A 27957-nucleotide genomic window follows, 5' to 3' on the forward strand; every position below is an offset into this window, starting at 1 on the left:
TAGGGTTCCCAGGCAGGCTTTACAGTGAACCTTCCCTTTTTCCTCTGCATACCTGAGCATAAACATGGGTACCTAATTTAGGCTAGGGAAGCCTGTTGCATGGCCAAACTCTCCTGTATGTTCCCTCTAGAGCCCCACTGGCTTCTCTGGAGCCCCTGTTCTCTCCCAAGAGCTCTCTGCCTTGTGGCCAGCCCACAAGGCTCTTCAGGGAGGCATGGCAGGGGGCAATGCTTCATTTTGTGATTGCCCACAATTGGAACATGCAGCAAGGTTGGGTCCATACTAGTGAGTTAGACAGCATCCAGGCATGGGGCCAAATGGGGGCAAAGGATCATCCATCTTGTGAAATTGTCGGTGCCACTCTTGGCTTGGTTTTGTCCCTGGCTGACCAGCAAGCCCTCCTGGGCATGGTCCTGGGATGAGCAGTGGCCACAGACTTCTCCCAAGAGGAAGTCTGTAGAGGGTAAGAGTTTGTTAAACACATGAATGTAAGTTGTGCCAGTTGGCCCCCAGGCCAGAGAACAGTCTCTGATCATTTGTAATTAATATTCTTGATATAGCCAAAGCATCTGGAAGTGAACGATTGTATTGGAGTAGGATGTCCATGGGGATGGTTTGCTCCATTTCATCACCCCAGAGATGGACTGCCACTGAGTGATGAGGAAGGGAGGGATAGGAAGAAGATCTAGTTTCCTTGACAAGTCACACCAATTCCCTGGTCCTCCTTTCCTGGAAATATCATTTGGGGCTATTATCCATATTGAAGGGGAAAGAGAAACTCTTTCTTTCATCTTCTTATATTTGCTTTCAGCCTGCCTACAAATCAGATCTTATCTCCAAATAAACAAATACAGAGCAACTAAAGTCCTGTGATTCATTTTCCAGCTAGTCCTCATTACCAGAAAATTTTATTTAATCTTTTTGCCAGATTGATTTCCTGTAATTAAAGATCACTTAACTATTGTGTCAGTTTTTGTTAAAAGCAATCTCTTAATGAGAAAACATTTTTCTTGTAAGCAATTCATATTTTCATTAGATGACAGATGACAATAGTAATTCTCTTACAGGTGTGGACTCAAAACATATGAAATCTTCAGAATAGGCCATTCTTAATTTTAGGAGAGATGCAGGAGATACAGTTTTGTTGAGGTTATAGTAAAGAAGAGAGTTGGGATTTTTTTTTAATTACCTTTCTCACAATGAGGCCCATAAAATCCATCTGGACATTCACAGACATGTCTTTCGTTGCAAAACCCTCCATTTCTACATCCTCCTGGACACTCCGCTTCATAAAATATAACAACAATCTTAATTAAATGCTGGCAGCCAGCTCTCAGTAGGATCAATATACTTCTTTGACACAACAGTAAAAATATTTGCTGACAGACAAATGATGAAGAAATAGAAATTCAGCTATAACTTCTTCATGACAAATTAGTTTCTTTTTTAGTAGTCTACAAATAGAGGTTTCATCTCATGTTCAAACACACGATGTGCTTGTTGACAGACTGTGCATTTTCCCCACTTTGCTATTCCATGAGTGCATGAACAATGTGGATGCTCTGCTTGATCCACTTTCTTTTCTTTGTGGAAATGAGCAGGCAACTCAGGGCAGTACTTGCATGGCTGGTTAGACCTTCCCTCAGTGTGCAGGATCAGTTTCAATTTCTGCAGCCTAAAGTAGACTGCAGTGCAACTTGCATTGCATTAATTACCACATCTGTTACTACTGGGGTGACAAAGTGATGAAATTGGTATTCGTATGAGAGTCAGCTGCAAGGCTAAATGAAAGAAGGCCAGAAAGGAAGATGAAAGCATTCCTGCACAATGGTCCTATATCATCATCTAGCTCTCATTCATATCTCAATTACTGATCAAATACTGGTAAAAGCATTTGGCAACACTGGCAGGATTATACAAAGATGACAAATACCTCTAGGTTCCACCACTATCCTCAAAACACCAGAGTCCATTGAACAAGACGCAAACTAAATCAAACCCTATGGAACCCTATGAAACCATGGCTGCTGGGTAGAAAAAACAATTACTCAAAAATACCTTCCTAGATACCTCACAGAGAACAAGGCAGGCAGGAGAGGCTGCCTACTCACATTAGAAAAACTTAACATTACTAGTGATCAGTGGTAGGCATGATCTCCTCATCTCCATACTCTGCCATATGACACTCCAGATGACAAGGTTCAAAAACTCTGAGGTAAAACGATATGCCTTACAAGTAAAGTTGTTTACAGCAGTAGTAATAGTAGGAGAGGCTTTTCGGTCCAACTGTGTTCCAACACCGTACTCTATGACTCTTTCTGGAAATGCTTCTCTTTTTTTAACTGAATGCAGAGCTGCTATTCATGACAAAGAATGCAAGCTTAAATACATACCATTTCAAGTAGAAAAATAGGAAAACATAACTTTTTGTGTGGCCACCTCTTAGCCACAACAAATCCTCTCTTATCCCACAAAATTGCTCCCTTGCTCCCCTCATTTCCTCTGGTGCAGGCCTTTCTGTATGGCCAAGAATAACTGGAAGCAGTGACCATGGCCCTGGCAGGAGAAATTGGAGCTCCTCACCACATGATGTCTTTCAGAGGAAGGAAATTGACCTCTACTCTAACATCAACCCAAAAGGACATTCTTATCCTTCCCAGCATCTGTCCCAAAACATTGCAATGTCCACCTTACTAGACACAGGGAAGGAATGGGAGTTATCCCAGTATGGGCTGGAAAAGATGAGGTGAGAAAGCTATTCCTCTGCACACCTCTAGAGTTTGGAAAATCATCCTTGTGTGTCTCAGCTAGCTCCAGGAACAAAGGAGTGGGACAATAATCAACCCCAGATTTCTTAAGAGGCCATAGGATGTAATACTGCTTAATTTTTAAATATTACAACTCATGTAAAAACGGTAACAACAACTAATAACACAGAAATGATAACTTGGACGAATGCTACAACTAAACTGATTTTGGAGCCCTTTCTGTTTGGAGCCCTGTTCCACAATACAGACCTGTAACTCTGCTGTTCCTATTATAATACCTCCAATGCTATTTCCAAAGTTTATTAAAAGATACTCAACTGAAAATAAAAAGATAATAAAAAAAAAATTAAAAGTTTTGTGTAGTATTTACCACAGACACACAACTTCATACATTAGATCTGATTGATTGATTTTGCTTCCTTTAAGCCTCCCTTTTCCTTTCTTTTTCTCTGCTCACTTCTTCTCCCCCTCCTCCACCTTCCATGGGCTAATGGGCAGCAGTAAGGCTTCAAAGGAAACAAGCAGCTTTGCTATTTAGGTGTAGTGAGGTTTCAAAGAATAAAAAGCTCCTGTTCCCACTGCTCACTCTTTGAAGCCACGCTACAGCCAATTAGAGAAAAGAGTGAGAAGAAATTGTGGGACTGTGAATGAAGACTTAATTGGAGAAGAATAAAAATCTTGTTCTATGTACATCAGCCCTGTCATGGGTTAATTTGACACAATTGCACATGATATGGGATAACTATCTTATCTTAGACACTGATTTTTCAGTTTCCACAGCCTCATTTTAAAGTGATAATTATAGTTGTTTGTGGTACATCAAATTAATCCAGAAAGTCTTATTACATAGTGTTTATGGTTCATAGATGGGTTGATTAAACAAGTGCTCTCCTTTCCAAGCAAACACTGCAATAACTTCATGACATTCTTAGTCTTCCAGTGCGTCCGCTCTGTGCTTACTGCTTGATAACTGCAAGTATTGAACACCAACTTCCACCACCTTACCTGTATCCAAAGCCAAGAGGTTGCATCTGAACTACAGAGAAGGTAAAGCCAACTTTTGCAGAAATTTTTTGATTTAGTATTTTTGTATTCAGTTTGGATGTGCAAGCTGAGATTTAAGGAACTAAGGGCACCAAGTTGGAACTAAGGCACTGACAGCATTAACGGACACCAGTGTCCCCACTACAGCTCCCAGAAGTTCAGTTCTCCAAATTATGTGCCATTTCTGGAAATGTTAACCTCAGCCTGCTTTCATAGGACCAGCTCTCCTCCAAGCATCTCAAATAATTTGCTAACAGGGGCTTTTCGTATGATACATCTCTATCAATGTCCTTGATGGGATGAAGGTGAACAGGAGGAGAGAGAAATGTCTTCAACCTAGTATAAGTCTGCTAAGGGAGTTCAGTAAGAAAAAGGTTAGTAAACATGTACTAAATAAACAGCAAATGCACACAGAGACAGAACAGCCTGGAATTCACCACAATTCCTACACTTTTTGTGAATGCTTTATTTCCATCCTCTCTAGCTCTTATCCTGAATGAAACATAAGACCTGGTCTTACAGATCTTACAGTTAGGTGACCTGGTCTAACAGCATGTCCTCTTTAGTGTTACCTTGCTGGCAGGTTTTAAAGAAGATGGCATTCTGAGGGGTCTGGAGAATAATATTGCCTTCTGAATTCATTACGATCACATTCACTTCAAATGCAGCAACCCCATCTTGTTTTCCAAGGCAAGGAAATCCAACCTGAACCACTAAAAGGGTAATAATAATAATAATAATAACAACAACAACAACAACATGTACACACACATACATATAAAAGCATACATTGAAATACCAAAAAAATAGATTATAATTGTATTTAAGCTTCAGAGGAATGCCATTGATGAAAACTTGTAATACAGAGACACACAGATCACCTTCTTCATAGGTGGCTCCAGAACTAGAAGTACAGCAGCACAGGAAAAGAGCCTGTGCTCATTTACTGATATAACCCAACAGTTTACAGCAGAGACAGAGATCATAACATAAACATACTTTTGCTTGCAGATGAGGCATTTACTTATGTAGAGCTATCTATGAATACACCAAAACAAGCCGGAAGCCTACATTTAATTTTCTAAGTTGAGCTGATCACTTCTGAGTCTAAATTTTTCAGGCTCTCATACAACTTCTGCAAAAACATCCTATATATTTTGGGAAAAAAGTGACTTTGGATAAGTTTTTCTGGTTTGAATATTGCGATAATACTTAAATAAGGTAGTACCATTAAGTGCAGGAAAAATGGTATTCTTGATAAAATAAGATCATGGGTGCAATATTTAAAAAGAAGGCATAGACACATCAGTCTGACAGAACTAGTTAAGTGTAGCAATATTTGGACATTGCCTTTCCAGGAAAAGCAATCAAACACTTTTGAAATACAAAGAGTCTAAGTAAATAATTAAGGCCAGTGAATCTGGAGCATTTTAATGACAAAGCAAACCTGATACCTCAGAGCTACGGAATTCTCTGCTGTGATTGTCACAAGTGATCTTAAATAATCTTCAATTTTATCTCTTTTCTTCAAAATTGGCTCTTCCTAGCAGTTTTACAAGTTAGATCCAGCTAATAGAAATTGTTTATTCATTGCTTCTGAAACTGGCCTGAGCTTTCAGAACCAAATACTGAGCTAACAGCCCTACATTTCATTTGTTTTAAATTCCTTATTATAAAAAAATTTGCAAGCCATAATTGAGCAATTTTTGTTTTTTGTTGCCTTGGTATAATACAGAATAATTTATTGCTGAAACACATTCTGTCTCTGGTAAGTCCTACAAACTGAAAGGTCCCTTGCAGTTTTCATTCTAAAGCAATTGTCAAATGGCTTTTACACCAACCTTTTCAAAGACCATTACAGAAAGCATGTAACCATTTGGTAAGAAGGAAACTCCTGTAGTGGATTAAATATATTTTAAATGCAGCAAACTTCTTAAACTGTAGTAACTTTCTTACAGCACAAGTGCAGGAAACCAGTGTGTTTCAGTTGAATGAATTGCAATGGGGAGGAAGATGTGGCAGACATTTAATGATGGCACTGTAGTTGTATCTAGACTTCACTGAATTGGTAGCAAAGCCCCGAACTCCCCTGAGATTTGGCTGTGGTTTAAATGCCTATGGCAAAACCCAGGAATGCATCTCTTAGGGCTAAAGTCTGAGGGGACAGGTTAGAAACCCCTTATTACAGCAGTGTTGAACCTGGAAGCATCTGAATCTTGGACTTACCATACATCTGAACAGCTAGGACTGAACACAGTAAAGCAGTAAAGGATGCTCCTGTGAGCAAAAACCACCTGGATCCTGTCTGAGACCTGTGGTGCTTCAGGGATGAAATAAAGTCCCCGAACTCTGCCTGAATCCTTGCATTTTTATGCCTGTTTGAACAACGCTAAGCATGCAACAACAGCACTACAGTCAAACCAAAGCACAGAGCAGAAGTCCCTTGCATCCAAAACCATGGCTGTGAACTCTTGTGGCCTATCATAGTGCTGAGCAGGGCTGGGGTAGGACAAACCTCAGTTCTGGTCTCTGCTTCCCATATTAAGGATGCAGTTCACATTTGTCCATCACTGGCTAAAAACAAGGAGAGGAAATCACAGCTCTGGACTTCTCTCTGCTAGCCCTTCTCCCACTGCCGGCCCACAGAACAGCCTCTGCTGCACATTTACAGTTCTGCATCCTCTGGAGTGCTTGCACCCAGGGCTGTAGAACAGATGGCTCTACCAGGAGTGATGAAAGTTAAATTAATTTGAAAAGGAACCTAAGGAAACCTAGTGACTTATACCTAATTTAACGTTAGGTGGTAATTAGAATGCTCTCCTGCGATGTGGAGGATGCAGGTTTAATCCCTTTTCTCTGGGAGCCCATGCCTTTTCCCTCTGTTCAGAAAGCAAAATTTTCTTCAGTAGAAACAGGCTGAGAGCAACTCTGTGTGTCTGCACAGCTCTTCAAGTTTGCAGGCAATTGCTTTACCCACTTTAGTGAATACGCCAAACCCACCACCAAAAACAACCTATAGTCTCAGGGGTGGGATTGTTTAAGGGACATCTCTGAATGACCAATCCCAATAGAAGCAGGCATGAAAGGTCTGGAGAAGAGTGGAGTCTGGAGAAGTGCACAGGAGTCTGGAGAAGTGCACAGCCCTGAAGCCCACTATTGCTCTTTACCAGCATGGCAGAGCGAGCAGAGCTGCTGCATCCAGAGAAGGCACCAGTTTCTGCCACCAAGCTTGGAGAGAGTTTCAGCACCTTTGGATGCTCAGCAGTTACATCTTAATGTCTCAACACCAGCAGTGGGCAGGGAGAGGAGGTCTCCTGAGCCTGGCCAGTGGGCTGGGTGGAGGCAGTGCTGTGCCAGCAGCCTGGCCATAGCCTGCACCAGCAGCACCAGCAAGGCACTGCACTGCTTGGTTCAGACAGGGACAGGAGGAGCCAACCCAGGTCACCTAAGGGGCCAGCTGTTTCTCAGTCAGAGGCCACTACATTACTTCTGGGCACAGATCAATAGCTGGTTTTACTTTCCTGAGTGTGGTGTTCAAGATGTTAATCACTGCCGCAACAACACCTCACTTTGGTTTCAACTTGCTGACCTCAGATTGAACCATTCAATTTTCACAGGGCTTCCCTGTGAAAGGAGCAGCCAGCTGCTTCTCATTGGGCAGGTACCCATACTCCTCTCAAACATCTTCTTTCGGACAAGCTCCAAAGATTAGTCTTAGCTCTTTAAGCTGCCAGTGAAAAGCATCTTCTACAACCTTCTTAACATTTTACCACATATCTAGGTGTAACAATACTCATGGTTGGGAGCACTGAATCAGGCAGCAATCCTGGGATTTGGGAATGGAATTTCAAATGAATCTAAGGAACCTAGGTGATTTAAATCTAATTTAAGTCTGAGGACAATTTGGTACCTCATCTCTTTAAGGATATACTGAATTAGAGAAAGCTGAGAGAAGGATAAGGCTGCATCCAATGAGAAACAATTGACTCTTCAGTCTGGCAAAGAGAAAAATTAGAGGGCACATAATAGGTATGACTTTCATGAATAGGACCAACAGTATGGATTGACTACTATCTCTACCAGTGCAAGGACTAGTGTCCATCACATGAAACTGCTGCAGCCAGACTTGAAACAACAGAAGGGGGATCTTCATGCAATGGGAGGCAGTGAACTCCTTGCCAGGTTGATTTGAGGTAACAGAAGATGATATGGACTCAAGGAGAGCCTACGAAAGTACTGGAAAGAAAGATCTGTAACCTGTGGGGGCTTATAAAAAGGACAAATCACTTAAGACTCAGGAAATCCTCTGAGCTGAAGCTAGTCAGAGCTAAGAGGGTAAACTAAAGTATCACATATGCATGTCCTTCTTTTGCTCTTTCACAGGTCTTCTTATGGTCACCACTGGCCATAAGAAAAAACACAGGCTAGACAGGCCCTACAGCACCAAAGCCATCCATATGCCTTATTTGGCAGCAGGCAAATATCCTCAAAGAAGTTTTAGAAGTCCACTGATTTTGACAAGAACACTCAGTTCAGCTACCTCTGAGTAAGGTATCTGTTAATCCTCATTCTTGTTTCCCACTCTCTTGTTTATTATAGCTTATTATAGCTCTTTCCTCTTTTATTTCTCCTTAATTGTCTAAAAGGACAATTAATTGTCTTTGGGCTAAAACACTTCTTCAAGAGAAAACAACTGTTGATTTGTTACTAAATACAAGCTTGTGATTGAATTTATTCTGACATGTCTGTGTAGAAAAATGATTTGGTAATGCAATAGATCCAGGCAAAATAGACTAGATTTGTCACAACAGTTTTGCGAACATATAAATTATAGCAATAACTACAAAGTAGCAAATATTCACTACTTTTATAGCATGTATTTATTTAGGACTACTTAGTTAATTTTGGCCAGCTAACAGGCAGTGTAAAAAACCCACCATCATACTAGTGTCTCACCATTTAACGGTGTAAATGCTTCAAATACCACACATGTACTCATTATCAATTGCTATTAAACACTGGAGGCACTAGAACACCAAACAGGACTTAAATACAGCTTATATACACACTAAGCACAGTGGTGCACTGCACATGATCCATGTAGGGGAACACCACAGACATGCCCGTACACTGAGGTACCAGTGCTGCCAACTGGGTAAGTCCTTTTTGGCTTTAATGAGACCTCCTATCATGATGACTAACAGACCTGCTGCAACTATGAGATCTCATCTCCAGCCTCCCTGCACTTGTAGATTATACTTTCCTAAACACAGTCAGAATGCGGTAATTTTGGTCTAGCCTTTCTAGATAGCTAAAATTAAAGGAGAAGCTAGGTTATATTAGAGAATGCTGAGTGCAGAGCTTCCCACACATCTCACCTGCTTTATACGGAGATGGAAATAATACTTAACGAGAACTTGACTTTCATGGCTTTTTAGTTGCTTTTGAATGTCTTTACTTGACATTTATCAGGCTTGCAACCAATTTAATTGCAGCAGTTGTGGTACAAACATCATAGCACCTCTCACCCAAATCTATTTTCAATATCATTCACTCAATCCACACTGAATGGAGAGACCAATCATTAATGTTAAATTCCAGGTGTCACAGCGAAAAGCTGTACTGAAGCATTACTTCAATGCCAATCTAATGCAATCCAAAAATGGAGAATATTAAACACAAAGTTTCAGAATGTATCCATTGAAAAAGAGAAGAGGAAGAAAGACTTGTCAAAGGTGAAAGCTTGTATATCAGTGCTCCATTGGCAGCCTGGTCCTCCTGTTTTGCTTCTCATTTCTTTCCCGTTTTATCCCACGTGGCCTTAGGATGGCTAAGGCAAATCATGAAACCGTGGTCACCAAAACAGTACTGTCATCCAGATGTACATTTCTGCCTTTCTACCAGAGCCTACCATGCATGAGCCCTGAAACAGATCACATAAATTATCCACCTCAGAGCAAAGCGGATTCAATAATCTCTCATGGAAAGCTTTTTTACTCCAATCAGCTCACTATGCTCCATGGTGCTTTTGGAGCACTCACACTGGCTTGGGCTCAGCCTCTGCTGTGGAGATATAAGTTCCAGTGAAGGACCAAGAATGTACAACTGAGGCACAAGTTTCTGCTGATTTATCTACACATAAAAGCTTCATGTGACTTGGCTCAGACAAAATATGCTGTTGTACTCAGGCAAGGCACTCACAAACTGTTCAGTGCCAAGCAGCATAGCAATAAACTTCAGAACCACAATTAATAAAAAAATTCATAATTCATAATAAAATATTCATACTTCATTGGCTGTAGAATATTTTTTACAGGAACACAATTTATATTAGCAACAGCACAAACCTGATGCTTTATGAGGAACTGTTCCAAGCAGGGGGATATTTATAGTTGGATCAGCCATTATGCCTTTATCCAAAGAGTGCAAAGACAGGAACTCGTAGTAGTACTCAGCCTATGACAAAATAAATGAAAAATCTATATTTATTTTAATTGCATTCACAGAAGCAAACTATTTAGCATATAAACTAGAGCAAAAAAATACTAAACTTTTCATTATGCCGTTCTATTATTTTTATTTGTTTCTATAATTTCCCTGAGTGCTTCTTCATCTAAGCATAATTTTCAGGTAATTTCCTCTTATTTCAGAGATTACAAGTGACTATACAGTAATCAGGATGCAGTATATCAGCAAGGAGAGTAGCCTCCATTTGGTGGACAACTGTTACTTAGAGAAGATATTTTTTTTGCAATCTGCAGTATTTATCTGGCAGACAACAAAAATATATGAACATTAGGCTAATTCTTAAGGCTGTTTTTTGTGCAGAATCCTCCTGGAACTGATGGTGAGCCTGGGTGACCTATCTGCACCAAGAGTGCAGTTTAAAGGGCATGCCCACATGCATGATGCAACTGTGGCATGAGATTATCCAAGCTTGCTTTTGGTTGATCTGCACAGCACAGGACATTGCCGTGGGCAAACGGTGCCAGGCAATGAGTCGCCACATTGCTGGAGTGCCATGCTAGGGCACATATCTTGCTTACAGCTCTGACACTGCCCTGTTCAACCTCAGTTCATTAAATTGTTCCAAGGGTGGAGTTGAGAGCTCTCCTACCAAGTTGGCTTCCTGCCACTCATTATTAACTGCAACATAAATGATTTGTTTTGACAGTTCCCAAAAGGTGTTGGAATGATTTAAAAGCTACTTTCCACTACCTTCATCCTACTCCTCATAAGCACCTGCATTGTGGCACAGAGTGTAGGCTTTGGTACTTTCTTTCATGGGACTCTGGTCTCTCTTGATATTCAATGCAAAGTGATGACATGTGTCTGCAGAGTCACTGTACAGACCATGCACACCTAAGATGTATGCACCTTAGCAAGTCACTGGAGGTTTACATTATTGTCAGTGGCACAACTGCTGGTGTGCAGAGCAAGTGGAAATGAACCTTTTACGCTAAAGTGTGGCTTCTCACTTACCAAGAAGCATTAAAGGAATTACAGGTAATTTTACCTGCTGTTCTCAGAAAAGTCCTAGAGGTCTTACCATGGGCGCTGGCAAAAATGTGTTTACATCCAGCAAGTCACTGACAGTAGACGGTATTGTTCTGCCTACTTTTTAGATAAAATAGTGAAATAAAGAGAGATTAAATAAAAAATTTTATGAGAAATTTGGCCTGATAAATGGTAGCTAATTTATGTCTACAAGATGTCTGTCAATGTCCTTAGCCAGAAGACTGTCCTTTTTCTCCTGTAATGACCTGGCTCCCTAGTACAAGGAAGACATGGACCAGTGAAGGTGATCAAGGGTCTGGAATGTGTGATGTACGGGGAGAGGCTGAGAGAGCTGGGACCATTCAGCCTGGATAAAGGCTGAGGGAGGATCTAATCCATGTGCATAAGCAGCTGATAGGGGGTTGTAAAGAAAATGCTCAGTGGTGTCCAGTGTCAGGACAGGAGGCAATGGACACAATAAAGAAAAATTTATCGGAACATGAGAAAACACCTTTTTACTCTGTGAGTGACAGAGGACAGGTACACGTTGTCCAAAGAGGTCGTGGTACCTCCATCTGTGAAGATATTCAAAACCCAACTCAAAACAGTCCTGGTCAAGTGGCTGTAGGTGACCCTGCTTGAGTAGAGGAGTGGACTGGATCATCTTCAAGTCAGACTGTCTAGTCTCAGATCAGCCTCAGCCCTTCTGTGGTTCTGTGCTCTGCTAACTTGAGCAAAAGCCCTGGCAAGGTGTGAAAGACCATCTCCCTTTAGCTCCTGATGACACCAGCAAAGCCCTCATACCTGAGTAGAAAGGTTGTTATGAAATTCCTGATCAGCCGTGGCAGCACATCCACTCACTCTGTGGGAACATGTTGTAAGGTGATCCCAAACAGCATGAGGGGCTACACTTGTACGTGGACAGTCTTCGGAGGGTGTTGTGTAGGCACAGAGATGTTAGACAAGGACTTGCAAAACAATAGGGAAGGAAGTAATGAGAGGTTTTAAGGGTGAGTTAAACACATGGAGTAAATGTGAGAGGGAGAGGGGACATGGAGAAAAGCAGTAAAACCAGAGATGAAAAATGAAGTCTGGGGTAATGTTCAAAAGGCTGCTTTTAATTATAGATTTTTTTTTCCAATACAATATACCATGCCAAAATATGAAAACAAGCCATAAATTCAGATTGGGAACATTTTTGTTTTCACATAAAACTTTGGTTCGGAAAAATAATTATATGTCTCTACACATCTATAGAATAGTGCAGTGAGTGAGTCAATGCTGCACTGTCTGTTTCTCATTGTTTAGCTTTGATGTTTGGTTATATCTAAACCAGGTCATAATGAGTTATGACCTGGGATATTAAAACATCATGTTCTTACTATTCTAGTAAACAACAACTGGTAACTAGACCAAATAGCTCCACTCCCATATTTCCATTGAAGCCGCACTGTTGTAGCAGGTCAGCCTCTGAGCCAGAGCCCCGATTAGTAGGAAAAGGACTGGAATTTCATTTTCCAGAGCCAAAACGATGCCTCAGGATAAAGACAAAAAGAAAGTCCCCTGTGGGAAAGGGGGCCGATTGCTGCATGAGCCACAATATTCACTGCCTTTTGAGGAAGTAGTTCCTCTAACCAGAGTAGAGATGTAGCAGCGATTAGCGCCTGAGGCAAGAGTACATTCTGATCACACCTTAAAAAGATGGGAAGAGACATTGCACAAGCAAGAGGCTGCTCAGGAGGAAAGCCACACTGGGGAGAGATACCTGCTTTCATCATTTCTGTACAAAGGTCTGTACATCTGCTGAGTTGACAAAAAAACAAACTTCTTGAAATTATAGTATCTAAGAATACCTGAAACACCTCAGGTAGATCTAGCTGCAAAGTTATGGAGCCATGTGATGCAGAGTACATTTGCAAATCTTGTGCTGGACTGAGTTGGTTAAATTTTGACATAAAAGTTATGCACAAAAATCATAGTCTAGAGAGGCTGCACAGTAGCAGAAGTAGAGTAGTTTAATTCCTCAAACCTGTGAATCTGAAACAAGATTTGACTGCCGTAAATCCTATCTATTTGGAAAAAATCTGTCTTGACACAATCTCTACATCCAGTCTCCAATATAGTCCTGCTGTAAGTGGAGTTGATTGCCAATTAACTTGCATTAATCATCATGACTGAAAAGCAAACAACATGCTCTCAGCAAATATTTACCGTGCTTCAGCCTACCATGAAATTTAGTCATAATGGTTAATTGAAGATATAGGTCTGTGCAATTAAAATATCATCTAGTGACTACCATAATTTATGCTGTAAGTGGCCACTGAGAGTGACCTAGTAGTGAGAATCAAACTGCCTTGGATATTGTTGAGAGATAAAGGGGAAAAGTCCATAACCTGTAATCCCTTTTTCATTATAAAGATATTCTCATGTTTTTTGTGTTTGTTTTTTTTTAAGCCAGCCTGTAAACTCTCTGGTATGTGAGGGTCAAAATTTGGTAGTGAAGCTAAATGTTAGAGGAACGCTGTTGTCAGAGGTGATGGAGGAAATGGGGTTTTCATTAATTTATTGATCTTTGACAATCGCACACTCTGCATGCACAGAGGACTTTTGGCTTGACTTCATGAAGCACCCGAGGAAGAATATGCTTTATGTCTGTGTAAAATCTTTGTTTGATACCCTCAGAAATTGAGGCAAGGGCCCCTGCAGACCTTGTGTGAACAGTCTGGGGACTTGGTGCTTTCAGGCAGCAGGTAGCCCAGTGCAGCTGCCCTTTAACAGTTCCCCATATGGGTAAAGCCCTCAGCAAAGGGAGGAAATTTCACTTTAGGCAAATAATTCCATGGTTGGGATTAACTTTTACGGATTTTAAATGGCTGTTTTCTATAAATCAGAGGAATTTAAAAGCTTATAAAAATAACAAAGCCATCTTACAAGTATTGTAGCAAACATCTGTCGGCAGTTTCGTTTTAAATGATATACAGTTAAAATTCCTACAGAACTCCACTCCTTGGTACAAGATCCACTGTGCTGAAGTTCTCTTATCAGTCAGATGCCATGTTGTATCTGACTTGTTTTTTGTTTCATATATTATCAAAGAATTCACAATACTGTGCTTTATGTTTTCTTCATTTTACATGAAAAATGTAGGATGAGAAGTAACGCTAGTACCTGAAGCAAAGGTAGGTAGCTTCAACTGTTGTATGTCACAGCTCAATAACCTAATAAAAGCTATATCCTTTCTAATTATGAAGCGAATGTATGTTAGCTTTGGAAGTAGATATAATAAATTAACTATATTTTCTTCTCATTATTTTAAAGAGATCAGTGCTAAATGTTCTGTTCTGTTATCAATTAAATTACAAATATACTCTAATGCCAAGTTTTTCATTTAAAGAAACATATAAAAAATGTTCCTTTTTATCCCAGATCCATGAATATTTCTGGCTACGCACACACTAGAAGATTCTACTGTGCATTATCCATAGCAGATGCTCACGGCTGCGTATGCCATAAATAAAATCATAAAGTGAGAGAATGTATGTGTTTGTTAGGTGTTTATAGCATGGACCATTGCTTCTCCAAGATATTAACCACATTAGGTCAGAGGAGTTGGTCTGTCTATGTTCCAAGATGAAACACGAAGCAAAGTGAGATGAATTCCAACAAAGAGTATCCATACTGTGCATACCAGGCTATTGCAGGAGTCTGGCCACAGTATGAGTATATACATATATATGAACAGTTTGTTACTGTGGTGCAGTCTAGCCACTGCTGTAATGAGCAACATAATGGTGCTTCCTTAGACAAGCAGATCATACACTGTCTGCCTACAGACTGCCTCTTTTTCTGCTAGGGACAGCAGCTTTGCCTAACTTGTTAGTTGGTCCTGTCACAGAGTGGGTATACCATTTTTTGCACTTCAGTGTGACACCCAGAGACTTGCTGTCAGCCTCAAAAGACAGACCCAAAATGGGAGGCATACTTAACAATATGAAGTGATACAGAAACATGCTTTGAGAAAAACAGTTTACACAGAAGACAGGATAACCTGTTTTCCATTACTGGCTGCTAAGGGTATGGGAATGAACCAAACAGCAGGATTAAGAACCGCAGAGATACACACAGAAGGAAGTTCGGTGTTTCTAAAAAAAAAGGACACAAATTAGAACTCAGTGAAATGGGCAATCTCAGAGAAAAATACGTTATGTGATAGTGGTAACTAGGTAATGCTGTGGTGAAATGCTCACAAATCTGCAGAGCTTGTTCTGTGGTTGCTTTTTTCACATTAAGAAAACCGTGGCAGACTGAAGAAAATCCATGTGTGAGAAGGAAGACTTTTTTAACAATGGAGTGAATCCTTGCATGAAACTTTCAAGAATAACCACTTGTGGTTTTAATGGTTTTAGAAGAATGGTACAAAAACTCTCAGATTTTGTCAACGGAAGATGGCTAACTGGTGTTGAATGTTTCTCATGGCATGCAACTGTGGATTGCAGATCAGATCCTCCAACAGCTGGAACACAGTTAGAAAAGAGAAATTTCTTGTTTGCTATCAAAAGAAGCCTCAGATTTTGAAAGGTGACACTACAGGCTTCAAAAAATGCTTTGCAGTGGAGAGATAGACAGAAATCCTTGCAGAATACATTAGCTTTTGCTCCAAGTAGTGCAAAAGGAATTTCAGTAAAGATAAATAACATGAAAAAGTCACTGTCAAGAAGCCTGGTGAGGTCACAAAACATTAGATTTAGATTATATTTAGCATGGTTTCTGGCAGTTGCCTGCTCTTTGGGAGACATGGGAAACAGGACAGCTACTTAGTCACTTTGAGCTGATATTTTCTCTCACCAGACCCTGAGCTCTGGAAACCCTTTAGCATTTGAAGAGGTCCTTAAAGCCAATCTGAGACTGGAAGCTGAAGGGCTTGGCAGAAAGAGTGGGATTTGAGAGAGAGAGGTGAAAAAAAAATCGAAGTATACCAGCAGAGCATTAACTCTGAAATTCATCATCATGTGCAGAAAAAACAGGCTACCTGAGACAGAGGGACAAATAAAAGCCTATTGCACATTCCTGCCCATCATTAGCCTGCTAATGGAAATATGGTTTTGGTTTAGATCAGAGGCAAGCCCTTGATGCAGTAGGTATCTGCAGTGGGGACAGTGGGGCCATTACACAAGGCTAAAGCCTTGGAAAGCAGCATACAGGCAAACAGATCCATGCTAAGTAAAAGCACACCGATACAAAGGCATGTGGCATGCAGGATTTCTTAAAAAATAGTCATAACAAATCTACAGCTCCTTGTTGAGAAGAGTCTGGGAGTTTCTCGTTCATCTACCTTGCAAAAAGAGTACAACTGCACACTTAGACTTCTTTTGTTTAAAAGATTTTCTGTAATGTATTTTATTATAGCTTCACTAGAGTTAGTTTTGAAAAAATTAAGCTAAAAGGAGACAAAATCATTCAAGTTTTGATAAATATGCACAGTTAATTACAGCTTGAAAATCTCTAGCAAGGAATGATATTTCTCAGCAGGAACCAGGCCTGGTGCACAAGTTTCCCTTAAAATGTTTTCTCACATATCTTACAGATGAATATTAAATACCTCTGCTTTGGGGAAGGGGAGAGAAATAAACAGTACAGCAAAAAGAGAAACAGCATTAAGAGTTCAGATTTTAAGTAAGTAAAAGATACGCAAACCTTAGTTATCTTGAAATATTTAACAAAACTTATTGTTCTGGTATCCTGAGAATTCGTAAAAGCTATTTTCCTGAAAAGTTAATTCTTGTTCCAGGACAGCAAGGGCTAATTCATTCTTTGGTCCCCCAGCAAAATATCAGTGCTCTCTCCAGTGGAGATTTCATGATTAGCGATGTTCAAAATCTCCCAAAGCTAATAAAAAAGGGGAAAATTATTACTGCTCTTAGAGAAAAAAATAAAACACTGTCTCATCAAGTTAGTTCCTAACAAAATAAGTCTCTACAGGTCTACTACTGCCACCTGAAACACATCTGTGTGGCTCTATCTACATTGAGAAAAAACTGCAAGGTTATTTTCTCCCCCTCACAGCTTGACAAGTAAGTAAAAAGCTTGCCTGGCTGATCCTGGGAGTCCATCTTTACATAGATTACAGACTGTTTGCAGTTTCCAGCTTTGGATAGATTTACTTATATTAATACTTACCCTGAGAATTCTTTTCAGAGAATCTCAAATAATTTCAATAAAACCTTTACAATTAGGGAAATGATTGCACTAACAACCATTTAGACTAGTTATCACGGAGATCTGAACAGACACTACATTTAATTAAGCAGAATAGTTTTAAAAGCACAAATGTAAACCTTAGAGATGGTGGCTCATCTGATGTGACGAGGAAAAGCTCACAGATGAAGAATACGTTAATCCACTTCTTGAATAGTGGTAAACATGGATAATGCACACAGATTCATTTTGGCCATGCTTCAAACTTCCAACCCTTTGTTCTTAAGCCTCACAGGATGGCTTTGAAGTTGAGGATAAAGCTCCTCTAGCACACCATTACCAAAGAACAACCTTCTGATTATGATCTCATGAAAGTGTAATCAATTACTTACACAAGTTAAAAGCCTGGCAAACAGCAAAGGTCACGTAACTGGGCCTTTATTGAGTCCATGTGTTTCACTCTTGGCTTTAACTGGCAGTCCTTTATAATAAATATAAATATCTCTTCTCAAAATGTAAGCAGTGAACTTAAGTTATGAAATCTCACAGCGGCTTTTGTCAGACTGGAGTCCTTCAAGAGTGTCAAAGAGGGATGCTTCCACTTTCGTGTCCCCACGTGACAGAAAGTTTGCAGCACCTCTGAGTGAGAGTTTCTTTACTGCTCAGCACAATTGTTTTTGCCTTGTTTTCTAGGCAAAAGGTTTTGAAAAAAAATCAACTCCATCCTGACTAGTTGTTAGGAAAGACTTCTTTAAAACTGCTCTTTTGACATCTGCTGCGTTCATTTTCAAATGCCTTTTCTGTGTGAAAATGCAATTTTGTTCTTGTTTTACAGTCTGCCATTGACCAAAGCAAATTGTAAATACTACCATAAAAGAACTAAATTAGCTATAAAATATTTGATAAGTGTATCTGAAAAGGAACTTGTGTTTGCTATTGTATCTGAAATCATACTGATTTGTCCACTGAGTGAAGACTCTGCTAAGTGCACATATATTACCATGTAATATTTCCATATACCATACAGGCCTCCACATAGTTATGTCCTCTGTAACTATACACTGAATTTTTCAAAGCAAGATGGACTTATCTTCAGAGTAAAGCAGGGAAGTATAATCTTATACCCAGTTTCTGACAAGAAACTGAACAATTTCTGCCTTTTGGGCTGTTTCCATAGGCAGGGTGAGCACAGCTTCATACCTGGGTTACAGTACCAGCCTTACAGAATCCAGTCTTTTGAGTTAAGGCACAGTGTATTTCCCAGCATTTAAATTAAATATCTGCTTTAAAGCCAGCTCATCTTTGACTTCCTGTATACTCAGAGGAGAGAGATCAGCACTTGCAAAAGAAAATTCAGCCCAGTCAGAGTCTGATTTACCTGCTGTCTTGAACCACCTTTCTCTCTCCCTGGGTGCAGATGGAATCTATTCACAGCATAGGCCTGGACTCTGCTGACTTGACTCAGGGTCAAGTTGAGCTTCCAGATGAACGTTTTGAACACACTTGCAGGAATAAGTCCTATTCAGAAAGGTGGGAGGTTTATCTTAGGAAAGCTGCATCCTTCTGTTGTGTTTTTGTTTTTTTTTTTGCTCTGGACAATGTGACCTATGTGTCAGTACAAATCCTGACAGAGGACCAGGAGCTGAAAATTCCCCAGAATAATGTATTGAGAGACAGAGACCTTAACATCATTTTTATTAAAGAAAATGCAAGAGGAACAGTTTAGCCTCAGACATGAATGCGTGGACCTCCCCAAGCCAAATTTACCTCTGATGAACAATAAGCAGGAGTCTAATAACAGCAGCAAAAGTCTATACTCTGCTTTGAGATCACTGTCCCATTTGGGATTCAAGACTTTTGCTAAGATCAGAGATATAATTTATTCCTTGATGCACAGCAATGGCAAATCTGGTCTGCTCTTGCAGACTGAGACCAAATCGTCCTTTTTGTCATTCAATACATCCCAGATATGCTGGCAATCCCTAATTTCTGCTGAAGTCATAGGCTGCAGGAGATTCCCCAAGTCCCGCAAACCAGCCTTTATTGACAGATGAAGTGAGTAGTTCTGGGTTGAGTGTGGTCCACAATACTTTCAGGAAGAAAGAAACACTGGAGAAGATCAATGTCCAATACCACAAACCTTGCTGAGCTGTCAGGCCTGCTCTCTGCATCACCGGTTGATGTAATCTTTTTGAATTTCAATAAAGCTTTCAATACTGTCTCTCACAGGATCCTTCTGGACAAAATGTCCAGCACACATCTGAATAAACACATCACATGGTGGGTGAGCAATTGGCTCATGGGTAGAGCACAGAGGGTAATAGTGAATGGGGTAACATGAGACTGGTGACCTGTCACTAGTGGGGTTCCACAGGACTCTATCTTCAGCCTTGTGCTCTCCAACACAGGGCTGGCTGACTTTGACACAGGACTGGAGGGGATACTAAGTTTGCAGGTGACACAAAGCTGGGAAGAGCTGTTGCCTCCTTGAAGGCAGGGAGGCCCTGCAGAGAGATCTTGACAAATTAAAGGACTGGGCAGTCACCAACCATATGAAGTTCAACAAGGGGAAATGCCAGATTCTGCACCTGGGATGGGGCAACCCTGGGTGTTTGTACAGGCTGGGGAATGAGATGCTGGAAAACAGTGCCACAGAAAGGGACCTGGGGGTCCTGGTCAACGGCAAGTTGAATATGAGTCAGCAGTGCCCTGGCAGCCAGGAGGGCCAACTGTGTCCTGGGGGGCATCAGGCAAAGCATCACCAGCTGGTTGAGGGAGGGGATTGTCGCATTCTGCACTGGGGCGGCCTCACCTTGAACATTGTTTTGGGAGTCACAACATAAGAAAGATATTAAGCCATAAAGAGTGTCCAAAGGAGGGCAATAAAGATGGTCAAGGGCCTTGAGGGGAAGCCGTATGAGGAACAGCTGAGGTCACTTGGTGTGTTCAGCCTGGAGAAGAGGAGACTGAGGGGTGACCTCATTTCAGTCTACAACTTCCTTGTGAGGAGAAGAGGAGGGGCAGGCACTGATCTCTTCTCTGTGGTGACCAGTGAGAGGACATAAGGGAATGGCCTGAAGTTGTATCAGGGGAGGTTTAGGTTGGATATTAGAAAAAGGTTCTTCATCTAGAGGGTGGCTGGGAGCTGGAACAGGCTCCCCAGGGGAGTGGTCACAGAGCAGCAAGCCTGACAGAGTTTAAGAAGTGTTTGAGCAATATTCTCTGTCACGTGCTGTGACTCGTGGGGATGGTCCTGTGCAGGGCTAAGAGCTGGACTCCATGATCCTTACGGGTTCCTTCCAACTCAGCATATTCTGTGATTTTATGATTCTGTGATCACTCCAGGGCACAGAAATTGTACTTAGCATATCAACCTGTGGGTCAAACCCTCCCTGTCACTTTCAATGGGACTCACTGTGATACCAGTCAGCTGAGTTCATTTGTTTGGTTCTGCTTGAATTTCTGCCAGTTAGAAGATGCTTGGGGTTTGGGAGTTGATTCTCTGTTTTGATTTGATTTGCCATATTTCTGGTAGCTCAAGGCAGATGTTAAATTTTATTATCCTTTCATTATGGTGAGGGGAAGAAGCCAAGCTGAGAATCATTGCAAGAAGATGGTTCCTCCAATGGACTGCTGAAACCAACCAAACCTGCACCCCAATACAGCACATGCATTTCCAATGGCACTGCCAGAGCTGTCATGGGAATATAAAGCTTTTTATCTCTGTGAAAAATGAAAAATCTAAACACATGATCCCACCCTCAGAAATATCTTGTTATTGCTCATTAATGTTATACAGCTGGAATAACTCAAGCTGACTCAGGTTTGTCATGTTTTTTTAGCTTTAGGTTTTCAGCAGTTCATGTTAATGGTTTTCTTTGCAGCAACCTCAGACTACAAGAACATGCCTGAAACACGACCACAGAGCTGTATTCTGTAAATGGAATATGACACACCTCTCAGAAAGGTGAGACAGACGCCGAGTGCTGTCTTTCTAACTGTGGCAGACCACATAGGTGTGCTGGGCAGCTGAATTGAGAATAGGCTGCACATCTGTTTTCAAGTGGCTTTCTTGCCACATCTTAGAAAAATGTCATACAGAGTCTTATGGAACAGATTGGACAAGGATGCTGCACCAGGAGGCTTTTGTGACCATAGCAACCATACATACAGTCTCCCAGTGAGGAAATCCACTGGTCAGGATATGACTTGTCTCAGCTAAGGATGCTGCTGCTCTGGTGTAAAAGCAAGGCCCATGCTCTGCTGCTTTTGCCCATGAAGTGCTCAAGCAAATCGCACTGGAACATGGACCCTGAACCAAGTGAGCCCAACACTCCAACAGCCTTTGCCATTAGGATGGCTCACACAGCATAGGGCTCTCTCCTGTGGATCTCCTATGATGTACAAGAGAAGGACTGTGCAGCAGGTACAGCTCAGGAGGCTGCAGCTCAGGAGGGTGCCACATAACCAGCTCTCTCCAGCTCTGTTCAGACAAGGGGGTCTCCCACACCCTCCCCAGTGTGTAGGGAAGGAGATTCAGTCTCTGCTCCACTCTAAGTGCAGAGACATGCTGCATTCAGTTCATGCAACATGCAACTATTTTCAAACTTAAATCTCTGAGGAACAAAGCAGCTTTTCTTCCTAACCCTTCTACCTTTCAATCTGCTTTTTTTCTTAGGGAAATAGAGGAAGTGCTATACAAAACCCACTTGTTTTAATAAAAAGTTTCAAGAAGTCTTATGGCACCCAGTTAAACAGTCAGAAACCAGGAAATACCAGTGAATAATGCTGTATGTACAGACTTAACTCTGGTTTTACAGGACATTAAAACCTCATTAAGAACATGAGCCCATACTAATTCTCATATATGAGACATAACTCGATGCAGCTTCTTTTGTAACTGTGAATCTTATACAACCAAAGAACTGCTCCTGCAGATTTCCTCAGAGTGAATGGCTGTTATAAGTGTAGAGTAATCTTTGAAAATTTGTCTCTTTCAGTCAACTGGACAGCTTAATATGCAGATTCACAATAAACCACTTGGTTGCAAGTTGTGTAGCACAAGACACACAGAGGTTAGGGGAAAATATGCTTCCACATGAAGGCCAACTACCTTAATGTAATAGTTTGTTGCTGCAACCTTTCAATTGTATTTAATAAACTGAAATACATATGTATTAAGGGTGGCAAAAACTGGAGTACCACAACTTGCTGACTACAAGATTCATTAGAAATGTTTTTTGGGGAAATATGTATGGAAAAAAATGTCAGACCCAAACCATGCTGGTCTTATGCAAATATCCACATATATTTCAAATGCAGATTTTTAAAGTAGTGGAAGTCTGTTTTCAGAAAAATTATGATTTATATGTAGGTTATTAACATACGTCTGCAAGACAACAGGGGAACAATGCATTTCAGTTAAAACATCCACTTTCCTTGATATACTGAAATGTGTGTTTAGTTAATAGTTGAATTTCCAACATGCAGGTTGTTCAAACTTTAATCCAAGGCTTTTGCTTTTTCAAAGAAATGTTCTCAGATATTCTCTATGCTTTGAGAGCAGTCAGTAGCTCATCTTGTGCTTGCCAGAAATATAACTTAGACTCTACCACAGGAACTAATTTATGTATAGCATTACTAAAATCTGACTTATCTGGAAGCCTATAATCAGAGATGAAAAGCAAGCTTCCCCTAAACACCTCTGCTGCTTGATTATCATCAGATAGATGCTTATGCACTTAAAGTAAACTGTCCTGTGAATGTGCCTGGGGTAAGAAAAACCAGATTTGATGTCAAGGCATAATAATAATGTGCAAAACAGTGTTGGAAACTCTCATAATTGAGTATCACTTCAAGCAGTTCTGCTCAGATTATAAGAAAAGCTCCAGCCCTCCTTTCTATGCCTCATCACGCTTAGGGGAGTTCCTGCAGACTGACTCCTTCCTCCACCTTCCTCTCTCCTGAGTGGAATAACCAGACAGAGTCTGAGCAGGATACTGGCACAATTCTCTTCTGTGCAGAGAGGATTAGTTTGGGGATTTTCTTCTGTTTAAATGGGGAATGGTTATAAAGGAATCAGAGAGGGAAGAATCTCACAATACCACATTCGCAGAAGGCAACGGCCATCCCTTTCTTTCCATGTCTCACAAAACTGGCTTTCTGCTTCCTGCTCTTCATGAGACCTCTGGACTGGGGAAGGGAAGAAATCCTGAAGAACCTGGGTATGCTCCATCACCTGCTCTAAACCACAAAGGGGAAAGACCTCACTGCAATTACCTCAGTCTTTGCAGAGAGGAACAAGAATATATAAATCAATATAAACCTACAGACAGAAGTTTCTGTTGAGGTTGTTGGGTTTGGGAAGAGGTGGAGTAATAAGAGAATTTACAATAATTTGCAGAGATGGTGAGCTCTATGCCTTCATGTCACCATTCCTCCTGTCAGCAAACTTTCAGATTACTCATCCTTTTAAATATTTCTCAATAATTTATTTTAATGAATTTATACTGCTTGATTATATTTTACAAGATGAGAAAAACACTATTTTTGGATTAATAAAAATATTATATAAAGATGTTACACACTTAGAAATGTTTTAAATCTTGTAATTCTACTGTCAGGTTTCAATTCATAGAATCACAGAATGAAAGTAATAGTGGCATCATGACACTAAAAAAATTATGAAGTTTATTTGACTGTAAATGTTTGGCAAGACAACTAAAAAGGGTCCATAAATTAAGCAGGGTATTCACACCGATACAATTCAAATGTGAACTCTGTCAGCAGGCAGGATAAGATACAGACTTTGACCCATCAAAGGAAAGTTGCTGTTATGTCAAGTATAAATGTGAAACCCATGTGGCTCTTGATGTGATGAAGGCTTCTAATTTCTGCCTGTAAGAGACAGTATAAGCTTCTCCACCCTGTTTCTAATACCAACGTGTCACAGTTCTGACCAGAGGGAGGAAACCTCTTGGGTCACAAGCTTTCAGCTACGCTCCTTTGCCAATATAGAAACCAGATCACGTCTGTGCTATCTAAATAGATGTTCCTTTGAAAAACTGGAAGGAAGGAGATTAAAAAAAAGCACAAGCATAAACAAACAGACAAATCAACCAAGGCAACTGCCAATATGCCCTGTTGGCAAATTATTTCCCAGCTCTTAATATGGCCATGCATGTCATCTGTTGGTTGTGATTACAGACCCAGGTAACTGTATTTTGCCTCTCCTTCCTCTCTGACAGACGACAGAGAGTGCAACCTGCCTGTTCTCCCTTACAGTCCCTGCAAGGAACACTGCAGGCACATAGCTGCTTGCAGCAACTTTATGTATCTCTGGCTTCAAGAGGGAAAAATAAATTTGTTTCAACCCGATTACTCAAATGGACTCCATTTCAACAGTTCAATTTACTTCCCAGAGTCTCTGCAAGGAAGAGAACTGGCTAAGGCTCAAACTTGGAAAAATGAAAGCAGTGTTTACTGCAGTTTAAACGGAACAGGTTGAAGTTGGTACTTGCACTCCTTACTGAAAGTGTTCAGTGGACTTGATTATTTGCCTATGTAGTTTTAAGTGTCAGATTCTTACTGGCTGTATCAATATTCACATATTTGCAAGTTGAGGGCAAGGAGAAAACATTATAGGGAGAGCCTATCTTCTGCTCATCAACAAGCTGTGATCTCTCCATGTCTTCCATGTGGTCTGAGGAAAAATAGGTTCATAATCACAGTACTGAAGGCTCTGAACTCATTCTCTGATGGTCAGGATGGTCCAAGAGCCTGCCCTCTTCTCCTCTGGCCAGCCATCATTGCACAGGCTGCCTCTGTGGCTCTTGCTACTGGTTTCTGTGCTTCAGAGCTGGAGACAGATCTTCTCATAAGTGGGCTGCTGTTTGGGGAGTTTATTTTCCCTGGTGATAGGCCAAAACCTTAGACTGGGAGACTGCCAGGTCTGATGTCAGTCATATTTATTTCCTTTAGGATCAGATGGGTTTAACTAGCTGTTTATCCAGGCAAAGGGGTAACTTTGGAGGATTTGTGGGACCAGGTCTGAAAGCAGGGTTTGACGTCAAGTTATTTACTGAAGTATTTGGCTGTGATGGCAGTAAGTGCTAAAGCAGCTCAAGGTAATTGCCCACTTTTCCCTGTATGGTCAAACAAGATGAACTCCACCAGTTGGTTGTAAAACAAAGCAAACTTTCATTCTCCATGTAAAAAAATCCAGGCGTCTTATTGCTGTTTGTCTGAAAAAAAATCCACTCCAAAGCTTTGCAAGCCATTGGATTTCAGGTATCATAGCTGGATAAAGTCTTCTAGTGCCTCTGTACAAGAGTATGTATTTGCTTTATTTATATTCCTTTCTTTTGAGGCAGATTTTGGTTTGCTGCTTCACTGTGATTGTACAAGCCAGTCTCAGTTTTTTGTTCCTGGCTGGCTCATTTTTCATTAATGGCTAGCTTGGGAGAGGAGACCAGTGGCTTTTGTGTACCTTGACTTCAGTAAGGCCTTCAGCGCTGTCTCCCACAACATTCCCACAAAAGAAGCAAGGAATTGGCATTACATAAGAAAGGTGGACTGCTCCAGTTGGAGGCCAACTGTTAGTGGTGTACCTCGGGGTTGATATGAGGTCTCATACTGTTTAACATTTTCATTAATAACCTGGACTTTGTGACAGAGTGCACCCTCAAAAAGTTTGTAAATGGTACAAGACTGGGAGGAGTGACTGATACACTAGAAAGTCCTGCTGCCATCCAGAGGGACCTCTACAGGATGGAGGAATGGACAGAGAGGAACCTCATGAAGTTCATCAAGGGGAAGTGCAATAACCTGCACCTGAGGAGGAACAACCCAAGGCACCAGTATATGCTGGGGGCTGATCAGCTGGAAAGCAGCTTAGTAGAAAACTGCTTGGAGATCCTGGTGGACACCAAGTTGACCAGGAAGCAGCAATGTGCCCTTGTGACAAAGAAGGTCAACAGCCTCCAGGGGCTGCAGCAGGCAGAGCCCTGCCAGCCTGTAGAGGGAGGTATTACATTTCCACCATGTCTGGGCTACAGTTTGATATAGTGAAGAGCTTGGCCACAAATAAAGAGTTAAAAAGCAAATAAGCAAGCAACAACCTCTGAGCATAACAAAAAAAAAAACCAGTATGGTAGAACAGCAGAATAAAAGAAACAAATGCAAGTAAAATAGCATCTTTCAAAAGGTGGAATTTGTACACAAAAGGAAAATAAAAGAACAAACCCTGGCAAGCCAAGTGTAAAGCCACAGGAAGATAAACTAAAAGATATTTTGAGATGCATTTTCTTGAAAGCTTTAAAAATATTAATCAGGAACTCATTGTTCTGAGCTAAGGTATACAGTTCTGAAAACTCTGTTCAACTTGATACAAATATCTACTACATATCAGTTTTGAAAGCTCTGGGTAACATCATATTCCTTACATATCTGCATACCTTAGGAAAAGTGTGGTCTCTTACATTTGCTTCATATGTACGTAATTTACTTGGCTAGAAGTAAGTCAATCATTCTTGTAGCTACCCAAAAAACCTCTTTGGAAAGCATGATACCAACAGAAGATGTTAAATACATGAAAAATTCTTCTAGTTAGCTCTTTTTACTCAGTGGCATTACTCGTAACGGCATTAAGTTTAGACCACTAAGAACATACCTGTGAAACTGTCTGTAAAAGAAGAAGTGACATTGACAGAAAACATTTTCACTTCCACAAAGAAGAGGAAAGCAACACAGCCTGGATTTATATTTCAGAAAAGCTGTTAGTAACACAGGGAGTGAAATCTGTACATTTTCACAAAACACAGTCTTGAAGCTTGGGGTGTCCTTGTTAGTTCCAATGCTTTTCAACAGTTATGTTGTACATTGCAGCCACTACTGTAAAAGTAGTGAAAATATTTTATTACTCTAGGGTTTTTTTGTTAAAACTGTATTAGAATATTTATAGAAAGGATAAACAATGAAAATCTTGAAGAATGGTTTACTTAACACAGCTCTACACTGCTGTGTAAAAAGAATAATTGTGTAGTTTACACATATACCATGTAAATTACTATGGAAACCAGATGTAGTTTACACTACAAGGTGCTTTGTAACTCATCTCTGCTGAGCAATAAATCCCCCCCCCTTTTCTTCTTGGCAAAACTTTGAGAAACTTTACTGCTGTTTTCTATCAGCAGATAGAACAGATGGCTGGCACATGCCTGCTTTACTAAGAAAGTGGGATCTCCACAGTATTACTTTGATCCCTGGTGGCATGTCTACAACACGGAGATGCAAAATACCACAGTTGAGCAGAATCTAAATATTAAAGGTTTGGTGCTGTGCTCTTGATATGAGAACCCCCGTCTAAAAATCATGCTCACAATATGTAAACATCTTCACATTCCACATGGAAATTTTGGTACAGAGCTCAGAAAACAAAGTATTTCCCCCGTCT

The 27957-nt window shown here is 40.7% G+C and overlaps 1 protein-coding gene across 2 annotated transcripts in view; it reads right to left on the reverse strand.

Annotated features, from left to right (window-relative positions):
- The window catches only part of WIF1 (WNT inhibitory factor 1), a 44071-nt gene that overhangs the window by 11436 nt on the left and 4678 nt on the right, over positions 1–27957 (reverse strand). Inside the window, exons 3-5 of one of the 2 annotated variants that reach the window (XM_027680612.1) lie at positions 10160–10268; positions 4385–4525; positions 1190–1285 (exon numbers count right to left, since the gene is read on the reverse strand). In XM_027680612.1, coding sequence (XP_027536413.1) covers positions 1190–1285; positions 4385–4525; positions 10160–10268 — 346 coding nt within the window. The remainder of the gene's footprint in view (positions 1–1189; positions 1286–4384; positions 4526–10159; positions 10269–27957) is intronic. The other variant, XM_027680613.1, reaches the window with a different exon arrangement.

This window comes from Neopelma chrysocephalum, unplaced genomic scaffold (genome assembly GCF_003984885.1).
Source record: "Neopelma chrysocephalum unplaced genomic scaffold, ASM398488v2 Primary Assembly neopelma1_59, whole genome shotgun sequence".
NCBI lineage: Eukaryota > Metazoa > Chordata > Aves > Passeriformes > Pipridae > Neopelma > Neopelma chrysocephalum.